Below are 22820 nucleotides of genomic sequence, written 5' to 3'. Positions count from 1 at the left end.
TATAAGAAATCCTAGGAGACATTCCAGGACCCAGGAGGTATTTCTAAAGAAGTTCCAGAAAGAAACGCTGACGGAATTTCTGGAAACAATGCTTGTAGAGAATTTTCTATATGGATTTTTACTGCCATTATTCATACGACCCAATGTTTTTTTTTTATCGGAGTAAAATTTCCCTGAGTACTTAAGATATTCCCTGAATATTCCAGGTTAGACACCCTGAATAGGGTTCTACAATTAAAAACGAAATCTTGCTTTTATTAGATAATACGATCAATAGATAGGGCTTTAGGAGCGACCTCGAATCCCATTTTGATTGGACATTTGGTTACGTAAGGGAAATTATTTTTAAATAAATAAATAGGAATTCTATGAAAACTCACAATATGTTTAATGAAAGCTTTCAATCTATATATTATTTAAAAAAATACAAGAACCGGATCGAAATATAGTTTTTTCATTGAAATTAAAATAATAAAGAAAACAGCTAGGAATAAACAATAAACCTTGCAGATTTATATCGCAATATATTTTGGCTATTACCTATTACCAAAATTGATTGACATAAAAGATATATCATTATTATCCTTTTTACACCATAATTGTATAAATGACGGTTGGTTTCGATCCATAACCCTGATGGCCCGTTTACATATTCGATAGTAATGCGTGACAATATTTTGTCGGCTAATTTATTGTGAGCCAGTATCGTTTACACTGTCACTAATGATTTAGCTACTAAATCTGGGACAATAAATTGTCCCGACTCTGTTGGTACCAAATTATCGTGATGTAAACACTACTCTGCCAGACAATAACATTGGCGTGATTGAATAATTAGCAGACAGTTCGACTAGCATACCGTTAACATGATGCTAATTCTGTAGGAGGACAATCTAATAACCATATTATTGTCTACTAGTTTTAGCACGGAATTCAGAAGCTTCTGAATTTGTCATGCCAATTTTATTAGCAGCTAAAAAGTGTTTACATTACGCTAATTTGACGCCAATACTGCTCGAAAATGTATTGTCGCCCTGAATTAGCAAATATGTAAACGGGTCATGAGTACCAAATACTTTGGATAGGTACTGCCGGTGGACGCATAAATGTCCCATGTGCAAAAACAGACAATCGAGAAAATCGCGTCCAAAGTTCGAAAAAAGTAAATTGTCTCAACTATGAAGTATAAGTGCTGAATCGTGTTCTAACATCAACCAATTTTTAATTTGAGCACTATTTTTTATTTTAGAGCGATTTTATAGTTCCATAGGATTTCCTATGAAACGTGACGCTTATGCGTCCACTTTTAAGAATGTTACAAATCGGCCATGCATTTTTTCAACAATTTTCGGAACAAACTACCAATTTTTATTTCCCCATATGATAGTACCCTACGATACATGGTCATGGGCTGCAAAATCTCAATATTGCCAAAAATGCACATGGGACAATTATGCTTCCACCGGCAGGGTAGTACCTGCATAAAAATTACAGCAAATATACGACCTGTTCAAATCGAACGCCGATTATTTTCTTATACATACACTTCCCTATTTGCCAATAAAATTGGCGTGATGGCATAATTAGCTGACAATTCGTCTAGCAGACCGTTTACATGGGGTCTCCAGTTAGCCTAGTGGTTAAGGCTATGGATCGCCAATCCGGATACGGCGGGTTCGATTCCCGTTCCGGTCGGGAAAATTTTCTCGACTCCCTGTGCATAGTGTATCATTGTACTTGCCTCACAATATATAAATTCATGCAATGGCAGGCAAAGAAAGCCCTTCAATTAATAACTGTGGAAGTGCTCAAAGAACACTAAGTTGAAGCGAGGCAGGCCAAGTCCCAGTGGGGACGTAGAGCCACAAAGAAGAAGAAGAAGAAGACCGTTTACATGATGCTAATTGTGTTGGACAATCTAATATCCTCATTATTTTCCACTAGTTTTAGCACCGAATTCAGAAGCTTCTGATTTTGTCATGCTAAATTTATTGTCTGCTAAAAAGTGTTTACATTGCGCTAAATTGACGCCAATACTGCTCAAAAATGAACTGTCGCGAAGAATTAGCAAATATGTAAACGGGCCATAAAAGATTCAAGTTCTTTTGGCAATTAACAGAAGATACAATATTACAGAATACAAGCATTCCATACAAGATTCTAGCAGGTGCCTAGCATTTCTGATAATTTAGTTAGGCCATGGTCAATGATGCTATATTTGATACCAAATTAACAATATTTTCTAGAATTAACAAAAGGCACAATCGCACAAAATAAATATGTAGCAATAGATTTAATATGTAAGTGTAGGAAGGATTCTGTTCGCAATATGTGGATTAAATCAGGTTTTTTTACTAAAATACGTTACCAAGATGATCATCGAGAGCTCAGCTGGTAGGAGCATGGTACGTATTTTGTAAACCGAGTGAGTGTTAACTAGAATAAAAAGCTAAATTATGTAACATGTTAAACATTAATGAAATATGATGTTTATCAGAAAAATCGCTTGTTAATGAAAACTGGCTTGGCATTAAATTTTACTAAAGATCAGAAGAATTTTGCCACGTTTCCGCTGAAAACTATCAACAATTCTTAAGGTGTCCATTTCACCTCCACTTCTCCTACTATATGCTTGCTGCGCTGACCAGCTTATAGCGCGACCCAAGTCGGAGACAAAGACTCCTACCACCACCACCCGGCTCCCTCCCACAGCAAAAAGCCTACTTCTCTTTGAGATCCGACGAAAAGAACAGCAATGTGCCAAGACAACGACCACCATAAAACATAGGTTTCAAGAAGCTCACCTTCAGCCGGAATGGTTCGGCCCTGGAATTTCGCGACACTGACGACTGGACATCGGCGTCTTTTGATGTTGACGTCTGGGATGTACATATGCGAAATCTTATTATATATTTCTGGGAACATTAATTGCACACTACACCACACATTAACCACACTAAAACAACATTTCACTCTACCTTCGAATTGTTTAATTTTCTTAATAACTATCACTTCACTTCACAGGGGTAAAAGTTTGCATCAATACACGACCCCATCCAAGTCAAAACTTTCAAACCCTCGAAAATCCACTTTACACAGTTCAAAATGACCGAATTTCACAACTCCGGTGTTCGCCGGGCAAATGCCCCACTACGGCACCAACTTTCGGGCTAGAATTTGCTCAAAAACACCGTCAAACTATTATTTTTCACCGATAGCGCTCGGATATCAAGATATTTACAGCCATTTTTATTTTTCACATCGCACGAAATGAATGTGAATCCAACACACAGTCAGTCAGTGGTGGCGGCGGCGACGGCGACGAGAGAGGGCCATGGACGACGCGACGGTAAGCAAGCAAAGGCAAAGGAACACGACGCGCGAAGGCAGCAGCCAGCAGCAACAACAACGGCAACAACAACAGCAGCGATGACGACGACGACGACTGCGACGGTGTGGGGGAAGAAGAAAAAAGAACGAGTCTCCCTCGCCGACTCTCGTCGACCGACACGACTCAAATGCTTCTGCTGGCGGCGGCGGGTGATGATTGCTTGCTCTGCTGCTCTGATGGCTTGTTGCGTATTGGACGGGGATAGCAGCTTGGCTAAGCACTGATGATGATGGTTCCGTTCCGTGTCGCGCCTCAGCTCTCTATAGGCCGGTATGCGATATCAAAGCGTTGGCTCACGCAATTCCAATAGTCCCAAATCAACCAATTTACTCAGTTGAACGCAGCTTCCAACCATCGAAGAGATGCTGCAGTGCTGGTACATATAAGCATCAGATAAGCAAGGTTTGGACAGTTAAGCATGGTCATTTGCTTACGTTGCTTTCATGCGGAAGTAGAAACGCGACAAACGCATGAGATGTTTTGCTTTGCTGGCTTTAGAATTCCTAAGGAATGTTTTGCTGAGCAAGAAAATGGAACGGGACATAACGTTTCCTCTAATGGTGGTTGTGGTGATCTGCCTAGAATCTACGCTCGGTTCATTTTTTTTATGTATTATTGAACAGAAGGGGAAATGTGTGGAGGGGAGGGGGTAACCGATAATGGCTACGACGTATTTGATCTACGCAACCTAGGTCCTATAGGCACAGACAAACAGACATACTACTTAGAAGAAAATTGCTTCAAAAACATCGTTTGGCATCTCACTAGCACCCTCTATAATGCTCAATCCGAAGCACTCATTTGCAGGTGTTGTTTCCCTCGGCTCGATGTAACAATTTTGCAGGTGACGACTCCCCCGAGGCGTCATCCATTCATAAAACATGAATGAAGGTTCATGATTGAGTCATTTTATGTAAACATTGATCGGCGTCACGTTCATTTCTCTGCAAAATTGAGGCACAGCAGCGCCACCATGACACATGCGAGCACAGTCCGAACCACACTATATTTTCAAAATGACCGTTAAATCGTGCGATGATTCCGATTTGAGTAGTATGTCTGTTTGTCTGTGCTATAGGCACTGACTGTTGTCATTCCGAATTCAGCTAGATTCAGAAAATGCATCCCGAGCAGTGGTTCAGAGGACGAAAATGATCTAACTCTCATGCTGAGGGAACAGAGTGACCAGCAAATTACAGATTTGAAATCACTGATTTCCTCTAGTTTTTTTTTTAATTTTGAAAATTTTCTCGATTTTGATGTTTTTATTTTAAGGTTGAAGAAGTCGTTATTGATAAAAAAATTTGTATTGAAAATGTATTCACAGTATTCCAGATGAAGAATGAAAAACAGTGAATAGGGTATGTGTGCCATCAGTAATCTCACGCTCCCATATTAATCCTATTCGAAAACAAGCGATTACGGCACCGATTGATTCCGTTCTTTTTGTTTTCATGAGTGCTCACTTCTAACAAAAAATACAAAAATAAGAAACAAAACAAACAGTGCTTTAATCCTTTGTTTTTCATGGGATGAAAATGGGAGCCACATGCTTAATAAGGGTACCAATACCCTATATTTACATCACAAGCATTTAGGGTAATTCTCATCAACGTGCACGGTGGCCCCCCGGGGGGCAAGGTGGGCAGACCGCCAGCTAAGAGTTGTGTGCTTAGCTGGTAGTGCAGCCTGGCCACTGTTGTCCTTCTGACTTCAGCTAGATTGAGGAGGTACGATTCGAGCATCCAAGGAGGTGCGGCTCAAACAGCGTCTGTTCTGGCATCCAGCGGCTAAGTAAGAAACGCTGCACCACGCCCAGCTAGATCCAAGGTGGTAGCCCCATCAGCGTGGTCGTTCCAGTGTTGGTTGGGACGTTAAACAGAACTGGTACGATGGCCCTCCGGCGAGACAGGAGTGTTTTTCAGGGTGTTTCTGAAGCGTTTTAGAGGCGTTTTAGTAACAATTTAGAGGAGTCTCAAGGGGTTTCGGGGGGTTTTCAGATACGGCCCTGGAGCTCCCTGGATTCCTCTTGAATGCTCCTTTTTACCCCGTTGTTGATGAAACAAGCTGAACCCCATGAAACTTCTCTGCACCCTCCTGAAATTCTCGGAAACCCCTTAAAAACCATCAAACGTGATCCTGCTACCTCTTGAGAACCCCTTATGTGTCAATGATTCCCTCAGAGACTCCCTGCATTTTCTCGAGATACCTTGGATGCCTTCTGGAAGCCTTTGGATGTTTCGGAAACCCTTTGTAACCCTCTGTAACCCCCAGTAACCGTTTGAAACCTCCCTGAAACCCTCTGGAATGCCACTGAAATGCATCATAAATTCCTTAAAACCCTCTGAAGCTTCCTCTAAAACGCCTCTCAAACATTTCTTTGAAACTTCTATGAACCCTCCTGAAATCCTTGGAAACCCCTAAAACGCAATCAAACGTACTACTAAAACCCTCTGGCCCTGAAATGTCTATGAAAATCCCCTGAGCCCCCTGAATTTGCCCGCTATACCTTGGAACGCCTCTGGAAGCCTTTGAGAGATCCTACAGCACCCTGAAACCTTCCTGTAACCCTTGAAAACGTCCCTGAAACCTCCTGGAAAGCCACTGAAATGCACCTTAAACTCCTTAAAACCCCTGGAGCCGCCCCCTCCCCATCCCTAAAACGCCTCTGAAACATCCCAAGTAACATAACTAGCTGAACATCAGTTTCTTAAGCTAAAGTTTGCTTAAGAGTGGTATGTTCCACTCTTGTACAGCAAAAATGTTTGTTGGGATCCTTCTTTAAGGCTTCCCTGAAACTCCTGGAATCCCCTTCACCTCATTTCAAACCTTCCGAGCAAAACCTCTGCTCAGGAATTTAGTTCTCATTTTTAAAGCACCAATTTATGCAACCTCAGTGTTGAGGGACAATATTTTTGCCTGTTCCCAGTCCATGACACAAAATAAGATTCTAGTGTATTTCTAGGGGGTGTCTTTTAGATCTTTGGAAAATTTCTAATTCAAAACATTCTCAGAGATGGGCATGGTCATTCAGAATTTTAATGTTTGTGTATTGGAAACGATTTTCACTGGGGTTTTCCTTCTTTGAGATAACAACAAAAGTTTCTGAGAATATTTCAGGCAGATTTTCCGGAGAAATTCTAAACAACGTTTATTTCTAGGAGACGGTTTAAAATTATGCGAGAAATAGATACTTCGAAATCCTTCCGAAGATCTACCATAATCATAAAAGTAATGTAAAATGTAAACATCAGTGTTACGCTGCACATGAAATTTCAAAATTTTCCATACAGAAGATTCTTAAAATCAATCCCCACAGAAATCCACAAAGGAGTCCAGGGAGGATTCCCTACAAGAATCCTGAGAGAAATATCCGGAAGAATCCTGGGAGGAATCTCGGCTGGAAGCTCGGCAGGAATTCTTCAAAGAATCACAGAAGAAACTCCGGAAAGAATCAGTGGATAAATCCCGGGAGGAATCCTTGAAAAATCACAGAAACAATCTTTCAAGGTATACTTGCCAAACATCCTAGAAGGATCTATAAATAAAGGAATGCTGGCTAGAACGTCTGAAGAATCCTTTCAAGATTTTCTTAAGCAATCCCGGCAGAAATCCATGACGTTATTCCTGAAGGAATCTTATAGAGAATACCTGATGGAATCCTTAGAGGAATCATGGAAGTATTGCCGGCTGGAAGCTGAGCAGGAATTCCCGAAAGAATCATAGAAGAAATTCCGGAAGGAATTATTGAAGAAATCCTTTAAAAAAATCGAACCCTCTACCCTCTGCCTTTTTGTCCTAACCCTCTACCCTACCGTATCCTACCGTTTACCCAACCCTCTACCCTACTCTATTACTCTATACCTTATGCTCTACCCTAGCATGTATAATATCCTACTCATCAAACTCGATCGAAAGATACCCATATTGCATGGTATCATACCTCAAACTACCTTTCCGTGGTTGTCATCTTGGATCGTGGTCTGCTATTTTGGATTTCAAAATGGCGTCGATCATCAATTTTTTACTTCTACTCATCGAGTCCGATCGATAGATACCCGTATGGCATGGTATCATACCACAAAACACCATTTTTGACCGCTATTTTGGATTATAGTCCGCCATCTTGGATTTCAAAATATCGTCAATCGTCAATCGGGTTTTGACTTCTACTGATCAAGACCGATCGATACCCATATTGCATGGTATCATAGCACAAATTACCATTCCATGGCCGCCGTCTTGGATTATGGTCTGCCATCTAGAATTTAAAGATGGCGTCGGATTTTATTTTTTAGTTCTATTCAACCGGCCCGATCTTTAGATACTCATATTGTATAGTATCCGAAGCTGCATTGCCGTTAAATAGCATTAACGGCCTTAACATGAGAGTTAAGGGCCGTTTCTTCAAGGGTTCATTCAAATATTACGTAACGGAAAATTTGACAGTTTAAGACCCCCTCCCTCCCCCACGTAACAAATTTTGTATGGGAAATTTTCCAAATTTGTATGAATCGTAACACAGCGCTAGACCCCCTCCCTCACCCCTTAGCGTTACGTAATATTTGAACGAGCCCCAACTACCGCATCATCAACGTCCACTGCCCACACGAAGGGAGACCTGATGACGAAAAAGAAGCGTTCTACGCGCAGTTGGAGCAAACATACGGTGGTTGCTCGCCGCGTGACGTGAAAATCGTTGTCGGCGACATGATCGCGCAGGTAGGAAGGGAGGAAATGTACAGACCGGTAATCAGGCCAAACAGCCTGCACGCCGTATCGAATGATAACGGCCAGCGATGCGTAAACTTCGCAGCCTCCCGTGGTATGGTAGTCCGAAGCACCTTCTTCCCCCGCAAAGATATTCACAAAGCCACCTGGAGATCACCCGACCATCAAACAGAAAACCAAATCGACCACGTTCTAATCGACGGTAAATTCTTCTCAGATATAACCAACGTCCGCACATACCGCAGTGCGGACTTTCGACAGTTATCACCACGCGTCGAAGTCGAACGCCGCGGCTCAACATCGAGCAACTTCGTAACGTAGAAGTGGCTCAAGACTACGCGCAGCAGTTAGCAGTGGCCCTACTAACGGAAGAGCAGCTTGGCGCAGCTACACTTGAAGATGGCTGGAGGGACATCCGATCCGCCATAGGTAGTACCTCGGCTACAGCACTAGGCTTCGCGACTCCGAATCACAGAAACGACTGGTACGACGGCGAATGTGAACAGTTGAAAAACGAGAGAACACTACACTGGGTCATTACCAAGATTCGGGAGGAGGAAGTATTACCGGAGGAAATATTGGAAGGTATCGTGTGTCCCATCTACAAAAAAGGCGACAAGTTGGATTTCGGGAACTACCGCGTGATCACACGCTGCCTACAAGATACTCTCTCAAGTTTTATGCCGCCGTCTATCACCGATTGCAAGAGAGTTCGTGAGGCAATATCAGGCTGGGTGAACGCGCTACAACGAACCAGATGTTCATGTTCGCCATCCGCCAGGTGTTGCAGAAATGCCGCGAATACAACGTGCCCACACATCACTTGTTCATCGATTTGAAATCGGCGTATGATACAATCGATCGAGAGCAGCTATGGCAGATTATGCACGAATGCGGATTAACTGACACTCTCGAGTCCCTTCGAATCTGGCAGAGGGTTACGGCAAGGTGATGGTCTTTTGTCTTTCGTGCTTGCTGTTCAACATTGCTTTAGAGGATGTAATTAGGAGAGATAAACACGAGTGGAACGATTTTCACGAAGTCCGTTCAGCTGCTTGGTTTATTCGCTGATGGTATTAATATTATTGCTCGAAAATTTGAGATGATGGCGGAAGCGTACATCCGACTAAAGAGTGAAGCCAGGCGAATCGGATTAGTCATTAATGTGTCGAAGACAAAGTACATGATGGCAAAGGGTTCCAGGGAGGAATCACCGCGCCCGCCACCCCGAATTTATATCGATAGTGATGAAATCGAGGCGGTTGAAGAATTCGTGTACTTGGGCTAACTGGTGACCGCCGACAACGACACCAGCAGAGAAATTCAGAGGCGCATCGTGGCAGGAAATCGTGCTTACTTTGGACTCCGCAGAACTCTACGATCGAATAAAGTTCGCCGTAACACGAAGTTAACTATCTACAAAGCGCTGATTAGACCGGTAGTCCTCTATAGGCACGAAACATGGGCCCTACGTGCAGAGTACCAACGCGCCCTTGAAGTTTTCGAACGGAAAGTGTTGCGTACCATCCACGGCGGAGTGCCGATGGAAGACGGGATTTTGAGAAGGCGAATGAACCACGAGCTGCATCAACTGCTGAGAGAACCAACCATCGTCCATACCGCGAAAATCGGTAGGCTACGGTGGACAGGTCACGTCATCAGGATGTCGGATAGCAACCCAACTAAAATGGTTCTCGAGAGTCATCCGACCGATACAAGAAGACGTGGTGCGCAGCGAACTAGGTGGGTCGACCAAGTGGAGAACGATCTACGGGCCCTATGCAGAGTGCGGAACTGGAGAAAAATAGCCATGGACCGAGTGGAATGGAGACGGCTACTATGTACAGCAGAGGCCACCAAGGCCTTAGCCTGATCGGTAAGGTAAGGTAAGTAACTGCTCGAAAATGTATTGTCTCCCTGAATTAGCATATATGTAAATGGGCCATAGAGGAATACTTGGAAAAATTATTGAAGGAAGCTTTTGAAAACTCATGAAGGAATCGCTGGAAGAATTTCTAGAGAAATTCCTGTAGAATTTCCGGGAGGAACTCCTGAAGGACTTGCTGGAGAAATTTTTTTAAGGAATTTCACGAGGAATCCGCGGAAAAATTCGAGGATAGATCCCTTGAGGAATTTCAAGAGGAATTCCTAAATGAATGCTTGGAGGATTTCTTGAAGGAATTTGTAGAGGAATTCCTGGAGGAATATCTGAAAGAATTCCTGGAGAAATTTCTGGAGGAATTCATGGAGGAATTTCATTTCATTTTCATTTTCATTTTGCAGCAGTTGGTGGGGCAATAAGAGCGCAAGTCAATCCAATGCCGAAGATCAAGGAGGGGTAATGGCCGTAATAGTCCGTGCGGACCACATGAACACCATCGGAAGGGTAATGATATAGGTTGGGGAAAGGTATTGGACTAGACTTGGGACACAATAATGCAAATACGGTAGAAAGTATGAAATTGGTTTCTGTAGTAAAGTCCATGCTGTATGTTAGGTCCTTGTCAATTTGTCAGTTAGTTGCCTTTGCTTCTCAAACTTAAGTAGCGTTACTGTTTTGCCCCATATCAAATATGTAGCTTCTACTCTATTGAAGTGTTTTATCAAGTAGGTACCTAGTTATGTTCATTATGTTAGTAATTGCTGGTCATAATGTTTTTGCGTCATTTATTGCAGATTATTATTTGAGATGTCCAGACTAATTGGTCTCATTGATAACGTATTAGCTTCATAACTAATAAACATTTGCACCTAACAGACACTGCTCCTGGATCTAGGCAATATACGGCTAAATCTTCGAATTGTTCTGTCTGTCCTACTAGTTTTTCCTGTAGAAAACACGTTATACTCCCTCACTTTTCATATAATACCAACATTTAAAAACGTAGAAACATTTTCCTTGTCATACATAAGTAATGTTGTCCAGCTTAGTCAAAGAAGTAGGTGTCGTGTAGAGACGCATTGACGTCAACAAAGCATCCTAAGTTATTGATCACGCGTTAGCTTCGGAACTATAAGCACAATTAAGTGTAACTCGGGCCGGGAGTTAGTACGGACTTGGCAATATCAATGCTATTCGGCTGCAAAAGCTCCACAAATTTGCAAAAAAAAGAGAATAATTCTAATTATTAGAGCTTTTGAAAAGAAGAAAACTACTTGAAAACTAGTTATTCATTTGTACGCGTAACATTAGTTAAATTTTCATTTACATTGCGAAAAATCGAAGAACAATTTTCCATCCACTTAGTTTTCTGATAAATTCTTGTTTCCCGCCGTATGTTAATTATTTACCTGTGCACGCTTGGAATTCAGGTTCCATGGAGAGTATTTTACATTTGTTTACTTACATATGTCGATGATACTTCCCCATAGATTGTGTTTGTTAGCTTCTGGTTGTCTTTCGAAGATCTTCCATATGTTAATCTGAAAAAGCTTGTGCTCATGCACCGTTCATGTTCCGCAAGGATGCGAACCATGCATCATTTTAGAAACAAAGAAGGAAAAATGGATTAGTAAATATTATGTGTTTAGTATTTATGTATTTATGTTTATGAATAATAGCAGTAACTGTTTTAGTATTAGTGTGTATGTAATCAAACAGGAAAAAAATCGTCACGAATATCAATCATAATTTAATGTATTTTTAATTATATTTAATTTGCAAGAAAATAAAATATTTTGTATTTGCAGCATAGCTGGGCCTTTGAAAATTTCAACATTTGATTAGGAAGCCGAACTATCTGGGCAGTGGCAACCATCTCGGGCATCCCCCTGTCACAACCCAATCAACATCGAACTAACTGACCCAAATTCTCGTGCTCGGGTTGATAATGCAAGTATCTCATCGCGCAAAAGAAATACAGTCAACCAGTCCAACCGACCGAGCAACAGCAGAAAAATGCCCTAATGGTCCAACTACAATATATCGACTAATTATTTCCTCAATGTGGTCCACGTCGTCTCGCAGTCATGTGCAGCTATACTCTTTCTCAAACTTTATAACTAAATATTGAAACTAATACAGTAATGAAAATAATGTCTAGAGTTGAAATGAGGACAAACCTGTAATACAACTGATTTAGTGTTTAAGTTTTTTAACATTTATTCGCTTTATTTAATTCAATTTTGACTGCGAGACGATGGAAGGTGATTCATACAAGAACGCTTATCGGATGGCACTTTATCCGATGAAGTCAATCGAAGTATGATTCCCCTTCCTTTGCTTAAATCCGCCACCCAAAGCACGCACCCAGTCGGCCATTGAGGAAGCCGTTGGCTATTGGATCGAATTATCCTGGGACATAAGTGGCTTTGATGGTCACTGCTGTCGCACCCATTAATCTAATGTTGTTATATCAGAAAAAATAACAATAAAGTAATAAAGAAATATGGTTTAACAACACTAGCAACAAGTGAAACAAGAGGGCCCGCAAAAGACACTCTTCCCTAGACAATATTGATCCAAAGCCCAGGGGAAGGAATTCATGGAGGAATTTCTGGAGGAATATTATTAAGAATTCTCGGAGGAACTTCTGGAGGAATATTAGGAGGAATTCCTAGAGGAGTTAATTGACGAATCCTTGGAGGAATTCCAAGAGAAATATCTGGAGGAATCCCTGGAAGAATTTCTGGAGGAATACTTTTAGGCATTCCTGAAGGAAACATTGGGAGAATGCCTGGTGGTTTCCGTGTAGGATTTCCTGGAGGAATCCCTGGAGCCATTCCTAAAGTAATCCTTAGAAGAATTGCTTGAGGAATCCGTGGAGGAATTCCAGGATGAATCCCTGGAGAGATTACAGGAGGAATTCCTGGAAAAATTGCTGGAGGAATCCCTCAATGAATTTAGAGAAGATTCCTGAAGTATTTACTCTAGGAATTTATTGACGAATCCCTGGAGGAATCCTTGGAGAAATCTCTGAAGGAATTCCTGGAGAAATTCCTGGAGAAATTCCTGAAGGAATTCCTGGAAGAATCTTTAAAGAAATCTCTGGAGGAACCCCTGCAGGAATTTCCGGAGGAATCCTTGGAGGAATTCCTGGGAGAATTTCAGGAAGATACCCTGAAGGAATTTCATGAGAAATTTCTGAAAGAATCCAGGAAGGAATCCTTTGAAGAGTTTCTGGAAGAATTCCTGGAGGAATTTCTAAAGCAATTCCTGGAGGAATTCGTGAAGCATTCCAGAACGAATCCGTGGAAGCATTCCTGAAAGAACTCTAGGAGGATTTTCTGGAGGAATTCCTGGAAAATTTTCAGGAGGAATCTCTGGAAAAATCTCGGGAGAAATCCTTTTAAGGAATCCCTGGAAGACTTACAGGAGGTAGCCTTGAAGGAATTTCTGCAGGAATCCGTGAAAGAATTCAGGATGAATCCTTGGAAGAATTACATGATCAATCTCTGGAGGAATCCGCAGATAATTTGCTGCAGAAATTCTTGGAGGAGTTCCCGGAGGAATTCCTGGAGGAATTTATTGACGAATCCCTGAAGGAATTCCTGGAGAAATCTCTGTAGGTATAACAAGAGTAATTCCTGGAGAATAACTGGAAGAATTCCTGGCTGGCAGTATTTCTGAAACAATTTCAACAGGAATCTCTGGAGGCATTCTTGAAGGAATCCTTTAAAGAATTCCTGGAGGAATCCGTAGAAGAATTCCTTAAAAAATTTCTGCAAGAATTCCTGGAGGAATTTCTGGAGGTATCCGTGGAGGCATTCCAGGAGGAATTCCTGGAGGATATTCAAGAGGAGTCCCTGAAAGAATTTCTGGAGGAATCCCTGGAGGCATTCTTGAAGAAATCCTTGGAAGAACTACTGGAGCAAGCTCTGGAAATTCCTGAACAAATCCCTGGTGAAATCCTTTGAGGAATTCCTGAAAGAATCCACGAAGGAGTTCTGGAACGAATTCCTGGAGGCGTTCCCAAATGAATCCGTGGAAGACTTTCAGGAGAAATCCCTGGAATTCCAAGAGGAATCCCTGGAGGAATTTCTTTAGAAATCCCTAAAGAAATTCCTGGAAGAATCCCTGGAGGAATTCCAGAAGGAATCCCTGGAGAAACTTTTGGAGGAATTTATGCAGGAATTCCTGGGGGAATTCTTTGATGAATTTTTGGAGAAATATGTGAGGATTCCTGGATGAATGTCTGGAGTAACTTCTCGATGAATTTCTGAAGAAATTCCTGGAGGATATTCTGAAGGATCTTTTTGAGAAATTTCTGAAGAAAGTTTGGGTAAGCATGTTGTTGTTTTCTCCATTTCTTGCTACTTAAACAACACAGTTACCCAAAGTTTTGCTCAAACAGCATCAAATTAGGCTAGGAATCATAATACCCACGCTTTTTCCTCTATTACATTGCAGAAACGGAGAATTGACCCTCTCACCCATACAAAAATTCAGCTCATTACTTCAATTCTAGTACGTCACCGATTGTGTCCTATCGCGGTCAAACCACCCAAGTTCAATTGAGGACGTCATCACAATGGAAATTTCTAATCGATTCTCGATTTAAGTTTCATCGTTTATCATCCTTTCGAGTAAAACTAACTATAACTTACCTGCCGTGAATCGCATATCTGTCCCATTTGCATAGGAAATCCAGCAAAGATGGGACTGATATGCGATTCACGGCAGTTACCTTACTCATCTAGGTACTCCTCCATAAGGTTTTGCTCGTCGCATTGCTCGGTGATTACATCCAGTTTGTCCGAACAACCCAAATCAATCTCTTGCTTGGTTAGGGCTTCAGGATCCTTATGAGTTTTCTCGTGCTTCGACAGATCTGCCCGATATCTAAACTTCTTGCCGCAATGTCGACACCTTTAAAATTGGCATAGATGTTATAGTTTTGATAAAATGATTGACATGATGGCAAAAACTTACGCATAGTCGAGAACATCTGAATGTTTCTTCATGTGCTCCTTTAGGTTTCGCTCACGGACGAAAGCTAAATTGCAAATTTCACAGGCATATGATCGGATACCGTTATGGGTGGCCATGTGCTCGGTGAAAATATTCTGTAAAGATGGAAAATCGAAAAATTTAAACCGCTGGTGATGTTACCAAAAATGGGTCGCTTACAAGGAACCGAAAGCTCTTGCCACAAACATCGCAGCAGTACTTCTTCACTTTCGTGTGGACATATTCGTGCATATCCAACCGTTGCTTGGTCGGGAAGCGCAGATCACAGTGAGGACAGTGGAATTTCAAAATGTGCAACGGCTTGTGCTGGTAATATTGCGAACGATTTTTTGCTACATAGTTGCAACCTTCATGGGTACATTTTATAGGTTTTCCGATTTTTACATTTTTGTCTTTGTTTGATGGTTTCTTTTGGCCCGTTTTCTCCAATTCCAGCCGGTGAACCGTCGCTAGGTGCGCGTCTAATGCTGACTTGGTAGGATTACCCTTGCCACAGTACTCGCAGCAGTAGCCTTTCTCGCCGGTGTGCGATCGTTCGTGGGCCCGGAAGGTGGTCTCGTTGGTAAAACTCTGGGAATCGAAAAGCGAAATTATGCTTTATTGAAAAAGATAAATATTTCATTAAACTCTTACACCTTATTATGCGTTATTCAAAAATGTATGGATAAATTTTCACCATTTGCATCATAAGCTACAGTGTGCGTCACAAAAAAAGATCGACCATGTAGTAGTTACAGTTTCAAATGAAAACTACATGGGAAAATGATAAAAACCTTTCAATGAATGCACTACATCCATTTCATGTGTGAAGAATTAGCTTAAGGCGAAACTGGAAGTATTTCCTCACTTTTTGGTTTTTGATTTTTTATTAAATAACGAAGCAATATTTTCAAAATCGGTTTTCGTACACATGTAGCGTATGGATAGGGGTATCTTCTGAATTTTTTTGTGGTGGAAAATGTTTTTCGTTTTTGCAGAAACCATTTTTGAACAAAATTTCACAAAAAAAATGGTTTCCGCAAAAATGGAAAACATTTTCCATCACAAAAAAAATCAGAAGATAGAAGATGTATGTTATAACCTCAAATTGAATAGTTAAAAATAACGCCCCACTCCAACGTAAAATGCACATAAATGTGAACCATGCGGCGTAGCCGCATGGAGGATTGAGGAACTGAGGCGCCAGAATGCTGCCGAAGTATCCGATATCCGATGCACCGTAATTGCGTCGATTCGAATCCAAGGAAAACAGCAGTTCCAATAGTATGCTAGGTATAATGCGAACAGAAGTTGTTATCTTTTTTCACGTCCGACGAGCGTTAGCGAGTTCGGACAGCAAGCGTTTCCCTATATATATAACAAACGTAGTTGTTCGGCCAGCTATTTCGCCTTTCTATCATTTATGTGCTGTTATAAGCTTATTATGCCATGTTATGTATAACATGTCACATTTGTAGACAACAGTTCAAACTTCCAAAAAGATTTAAGTATAATGAATTTATGTTGGACAATATGTATTTGCTTAAATGTTTTTTTCTTGTTATATGGTAAAAGTAATGGAAAGGAAAGGGTTAAGTAATAAAATAGCTACTTTTGTAATTCGGCCTTTCGTTACTTTCGGCCTCTCGTTACATTCGGCCTTTCGTTACCTTCGGCCTTTTGTTCCATTCGGCCTTTCGTGCTTCGGCCTTTTGTTACCTTCGGCCTTTCGTGCTTTCGGCCTTTTGTGATTCGGCCTTTCGTGATTCGGCCTTTCGTAGTAGTCCTCTTTCTTTGCCTGCCATTGCTTGAATTTGTATATTGTGAGGCAAGTACAATGATACACTATGCCCAGGGAGTCGAGGAAATGTCCCCTACCGGAGCGGGAATCGAACCCGCCGTCTCCGGGTTGGCGATCCATAGCCATAATGAGGCGAATTAATTTTTGATGGTTAGTTCTTAGTCTTCTTCTTAATAACAACAGCATTTGCCCCACCATACAATCGTCTGCTACTAGAGACGTGCCATGGTGGAACTTTAAACTGGATCGCCTTAGAAAATTTTCTCGTAAAATGTTCAGTAGAGCGAAACAAACGGGAGATTGGACTCAGTACAGGTAAGCCCTGACTGAATACAACAACGAAATACGAAAACCTAAAAGAAAATCTTGGGTGCTGACATGTGAAAACATAAACAGCACTCAGGCCCGGATTAAGGATTGTGGGGGCCCGGGGCCCGAGCGGATGTGGAGGCCCCTAGGAGAGATGACCAAAAATGTTTTTCCTTATTTTCGAACAGTACTTGAGCAATATGAAAAACAAAGCTAATGTTAGCAACCAAAATTGGTTTTGTGGGGGCCCCTAAAATGTGGGGGCCCGGGGCCCGGGCCCCCCCGGCCCCCCCTTAGATCCGGCCCTGACAGCACTCCTGTAGTTGCAAGACTACGAAAAACGCTTGCAAAAGATCACGCAAATGAATTGGTAAACCTGAAGCGTGACGATGGAGCTTTTACCAAAACTCCTCGTGAAACTTTGGATTTAATGATTTAAACCCATTTTACAGGTTCGGTTCTAAGTGTGGAATCCAATGATACTATATCTCTGGAAGGTAAAGGATGTCCTATTATAAACTCTTCGGAGTCAACTAGTACAGTAAACATCGCATCAGATTTAGCTGATGAAATTTTCATGAAGGCCAGAGTGGAAAATGCAATTAGATCTTTTCAGCCTTTTAAATCTGCAGGAGTTGATGGGATATTTCCAGCACTGATTTAAAACGGAGAAGCGGTGTTGGTTCCGTCACTTATTGAGATGTTCAAGGCTAGTTTGAGATTGGATTACGTTCCATCAAAATGGAGACTTGTAAAAGTTATTTTTATACCAAAAAAGGGGAAGGCGCATCAGAAAGTATATAGGCCAATCAGTCTTTCTTAAGTTTTATTGAAGACTATGGAAAAGGTTTTGAAGGATTTTACCAATTCTTCTTACATAAAAGAGCATCCCCTATCTGACTGCTAGTTTGCTTATCAATCTGGTAAGTCAACGGTTACGGTACTTCATTCGCTAGTAACGAAGGTGGAAAAAACGTTTTCAGCCAAAGAAATAGCTCTATGCGCCTTTTTAGATATAGAAGGAGCATTTGATAATACCTCCTATTCATCTATGAAGCGTGCCAGGGAGAATAAAAACTTCGACCAATGATTCATACATTGGATTTATACAGTACTTGCAAAAAGAGAAATCACCTCTGAGCTGGGAAGTTCTTCTATAACAGTAAGGGCAACAAAGGGTTGCCCTCAAGGAGGAGTCCTCTCACCACAAATGTGGTACTTAGTTGTAGACGCTCTTCTTCGAAGCTTGAAGGAGAGAGGTTTCGAAGCTTTGGGCTTTGCGGACGATATAGCACAGACAGTCTGTGGATATAGTCATAATAGTGAGAGGAAAGTATGACGAAACTGTTTCGAAGAGAATGCAAAAGGCCCTAAACTATACACATTCATGGTGTATCATGCTATAGCTGGCTAGATGCGAATATCAAAACGGGACATGCCATAAAAGTTGAACTTATTGGACGCAGTGGCTTAATTTCCCCAACAGGGAAGGAAAAAAATCTCATAAATGACTTCAATCAAGCGGAATGACTTTGCATCACTGTTGAGTTAACGTTATGAATATGTAGTCATCATTTTCGATGTACATATGTACATCCAAAAACAATAATGAAAATTACGAATTTTTATGTCAATGTGTGAAAAAAATACCAATTCAAGAGCGTTCCATATCAAAAGCACCCGCATAACAGTTCCATCATGGATTTTTGTGTCACGTAACACAAAATTGAACAACTTCGTAGTGATTGTAATATTTTTCATAGTTATATATTCATGTGCAAAGCAATCTGTGAAAGTTTCCAGATGATCGAAATGTTTTTCCAATTTTGGCGATTTTTTTCAAGTTTTTTATGGAAACAAGTTTTCAAACTTCAAATGCCGTTTTCTCAACTCCTACTTTTTACAAATGGGACTGTTATGCGAGTGGGGACAGTTAGGACCACTCAAATCGTAAAGTTTTTTAAATTCCTAAAAAAAAAAATATAAAATGTTTACTAGTAGCTCTTGTTTACTCAGTATGGATATGGAGCATATATGAATGCGGAACAAATCTTATAAATATTTTGACGTTTTTCGTTGAGAAAATGTGAATTACTTAAAAGGTGACCCATCTTGCCCCGTACTTTTTTCATTGCACAAAATCGATCACTTTTTAAAACTGCTTATTTAACATCATATTTTGTATTTAATAAACTTTTTATCCACTTTTAGCATAGCTAACTAGTGTATTACAGAGTAGCGTACCAATACAAACCAATACGATTTGTATTTACAAAGTTATGGTGGTCCATCCTTAGCTGACCCATCTTGCACCGCCCCACCCTACCTCAAGAACTCATGAAGTAAGGTTTCGAGAGGTGTTATTCAGTCTGTACCGGATTAAGTACAGGATTGTTTACAAATGGATGCGCCTAAAATTTTCTGAGACTTTAATGGACCTATAGATTTACTGAAACTGAACTAGTAACATAATAGCAAATATTTGACCCTGAACCAATGTGTCACTACCATTGGAAACCTGCCCAACAGTTTTTATTTTTTTGGGCTGAAATTTATACTATTTTGGAATGCATCAAAAAAGACCACAGAAATACAAACATTTGCATTTGTTCAGACAGAGAAGCATCACTAGCTTAAGAATACACCAAGCTACTTCCCTTTCGTAATGAGGCTAATCTGTATTGAGTTCCTGGCCATTGCCTAGCGACACGCTTTCCCGTAAGCGATGCACTTGCCATTACTTCCTTCACGGCAAAGCCAAAGAGGATAATACATACTAAAACACCGCAATAGATCAAAGTAATTGTGTGGCAGTGAAAAAGATAATATTAGGGTGCGTAGAGATGTGGTGTTACTGTCCTATAAAAGCAAATAAATTCGCGTTTCGCTTTAATCTTCTTCGGATCTTTTTAATTCTTCGGTAAAACAATCGAATAGCCTAAACCAGAGCTTCCCAAACTCGGTTTTCGGGGCGCCCCAACGTATCGCAAGCACGCTTCTTCTTTTCGTTTTAGCGAGCCTGCAAATGCCTGGTGCGCCACGGAAACAGAGTTTGGAAAGCGCGGGCCTAAACGCATCCCAAATGTACCATCCTATTTAACAACGTTCGTTCTCTGTAGAAGTCTAGTCTAGTGCCTGAAGAAATGAAAGGTGATAACATATTACCTTGGTACAATACCGACATCCGTAGGGCCTCTCGTTGGTGTGGATCCGTTCGTGACGTTGCAGCCGGGCTTTGGTACCAAATTTCTTTGCGCAGAACGAGCACGTGAATCTACCTTCGTCCACGTTCTTGTGCATGCGCAGATGCATTTCCAGTGTTCTCCTGTGTTTCGTTTTGTAACCACACGTTTCACACGTGCATCCTTCGTTGGGATCGGACAGATGAAATTTCTTCAGGTGGTTATACATACAGTACCCCTTGTAGCACCGGTAGGGACATTCCGGGCACTGCATGGAACCGGCGTGCATCCGGAAATGACGATTGACCATAATGACCGTCACAATAGGTTTCGTTTCCAAGATAGTGCCTTTACATTTGCCGCAACTGTATGGAACCATGTCTTTATGTTTGGGCAAATGCAATTCCAGATTCGTAACGTCGGAAAATACTTCCTGACAAATGTAGCACTTGTTTGGGTCGATATCAGACTCGTCGAATAGTATTTTATAGTTGAGAATTTTTCTAAACCTCGATTGTCCTGAATGGTTCAAATTCTTCTTTTTCTTCTTCGGAGGTAAGTCTATTTCATCTTCATTTGAATCTATTTCCCAAGCATCGTAACCTTCCACCTCATCCGGTATGTCTTCTTTTCCATGTTTCACTTGTTCCACATTTTCGGCTCCTTCTACGGTTGCTTCATCCTGTTCTGTATCCAAAATAGCTTCTACTACATCCTCCGGTTTTGCATCTGGTTCAGCTTTTATCATTTCCTCCTTCCGGATTAATCGCTTACTTATGATGTCCTTATGTTGTCGCAAAAGTTCCTCCGACCTCGTCTCGGTCATCGCCAAAGTCCCTTTCTGGTAATCATTCAAGCATTCCCACAACTTGCTAACCTTGGACTTGGCCAAGTTCTTCAGCACCCGTTGACTTTCGGCAAATTCCTTCCGAATATTGTAAGCATAGTCCAGACGTACCACACACTGGATACACACTTTTTGCGGTAGGTTGTCTCGTGGGTTAACACAGATAGCAGTGACCGCTTGGATCATATCCGGAACCGTAACATTCTGCACCCGGGACATTAACGGGTACAGAGTGGGCCTTTCGCGTAAGCACAGTCGACAGTATTGGTTCACCCGCTCGGTATCAGTTGGAAAGTCACTTTCCAGCGCATTGGCTATGATTTCTATCTCCGGCAGGGGATAATCGACAGGGTCTTCCGGTTCTAGTTTGACTGGGAGACGGAAGATCAAAAAAAATGAAGAGCATATTGTGAAATTCAAATGAAGTGAACTTACCGTACACAATTTCTCCCGCTAGCTCCTCCATGTTACGATTGTGAATTTGCAAAACAAGGGGAACTACGCTACAGCATAAACAATTTTCTAAAATAGTTCGCAAAACTTAATGTTCCAACCGTTTTTAGTAAATAAATGAAACTATTCTACGAAACTTTGCGAAGCGAACAGCTCCAATCAAAAACAAACAAGCTCGATCCAAGTCAGCCCTCAAACAAAATGCAACTTCGACGCCCAAGTCGACGCTCGCCTGACACAAAGCCGACGCCATGGCCACGTGCACACCCATGCAGGTGCACACCAGAGTTGATGTACACGTGCTGTAGTCCCATGTACGGGAGGCACATTGCAAGCAAGCTCCCAGGAGCACAGTACATTTTGAGACTGAAAGTTGTGCGCCTCATTTTTCTCAAGATGTGTCTCATGAGCTTTGTCTCATGCGCTGGTTAAATTAGAAAATTTCACGACAAAAACTTCCTAAACGAACGAGAATTGAAACCTTAACCTTTGCATTAAGAGTCCCTAGTCGTATCGCATAGACCAACCAGACACTTGTGTTGCGTACGGAAAAAAGTTGTTGAGGTTCTTCGTTACCAAGAAGTTGTTTTTCACCTTAGATACCAACAGCTCACGCAGCGCATGAGACGAGCTCCCCGGGAGCTATGTGCCTAGCTCGCACCCACCAGATTTTCGTGAGCCTCCTAGCAGCGCAGCACACTGCGATTTTGAAGAGCTGGGAGACAATTTGGTGGGAGGCTCGCTGTCACATTTATGTACACATGAGCAATAGGTCACTGCATGAAATTCTCTCCTTCTCCTTCACTCTAACAGAAATTTTGTAAACAACAAGGCCACGAAACGTCAAAATCCCATACAAAATCAAAACAGTGCAGTGCCCTATAGGGCGCTGCATGAAATTCTCTCCTTCTCTTTCACTCTTACAGAAATTTTATAAACAACAAGGCCAAGAAACGTCAAAATCCCATGCAAAATCAAAACAATGCAGTACCCTATGGGTAACTCTGGTGCACACGCTCGCGTTTCACAGTGGTCGGCGCATTCTTAATACGCGGCCATTTTACGAGCTGCTTTCATTCATGAGATTTGCACACTCACTTGAAGGCAGGAGCACTTTGTTTGCGAAGGGTCATCAGGAGTTTTGAAAAGTGTCGATGGGAGATCGGATCGGTAAATTGAGTGAAAAAGTTTGCTGATGCTGTGAAGGGTTGTGAGTG

The 22820-nt window shown here is 41.5% G+C and overlaps 2 protein-coding genes across 15 annotated transcripts in view; both read right to left on the bottom strand.

The window, feature by feature from the left end:
• The window catches only part of LOC109421509 (uncharacterized), a 486639-nt gene that overhangs the window by 119870 nt on the left and 343949 nt on the right, over positions 1 to 22820 (bottom strand). The gene's annotated exons all lie outside the window — the stretch shown is intronic.
• On the bottom strand, positions 14345 to 21786 carry LOC109621297 (zinc finger protein 678-like). The gene is made up of 6 exons (XM_062849640.1): positions 21586 to 21786; positions 20287 to 21521; positions 15192 to 15602; positions 14994 to 15127; positions 14749 to 14930; positions 14345 to 14668 (listed from the first exon to the last, which is right to left on the bottom strand). Exons 1-5 carry the CDS (start codon positions 21614 to 21616, stop codon positions 14750 to 14752), a joined length of 1992 nt encoding a protein of 663 aa, XP_062705624.1. The 5' UTR covers positions 21617 to 21786; the 3' UTR covers positions 14345 to 14668; position 14749.

Source organism: Aedes albopictus, chromosome 2, assembly GCF_035046485.1.
Source record: "Aedes albopictus strain Foshan chromosome 2, AalbF5, whole genome shotgun sequence".
In the NCBI taxonomy this organism is placed as follows: Eukaryota; Metazoa; Arthropoda; class Insecta; order Diptera; family Culicidae; genus Aedes; species Aedes albopictus.
The sequence above is the reverse complement of the archived record's forward strand: the minus strand, read 5'-3'. Positions and strand labels throughout refer to the sequence as shown.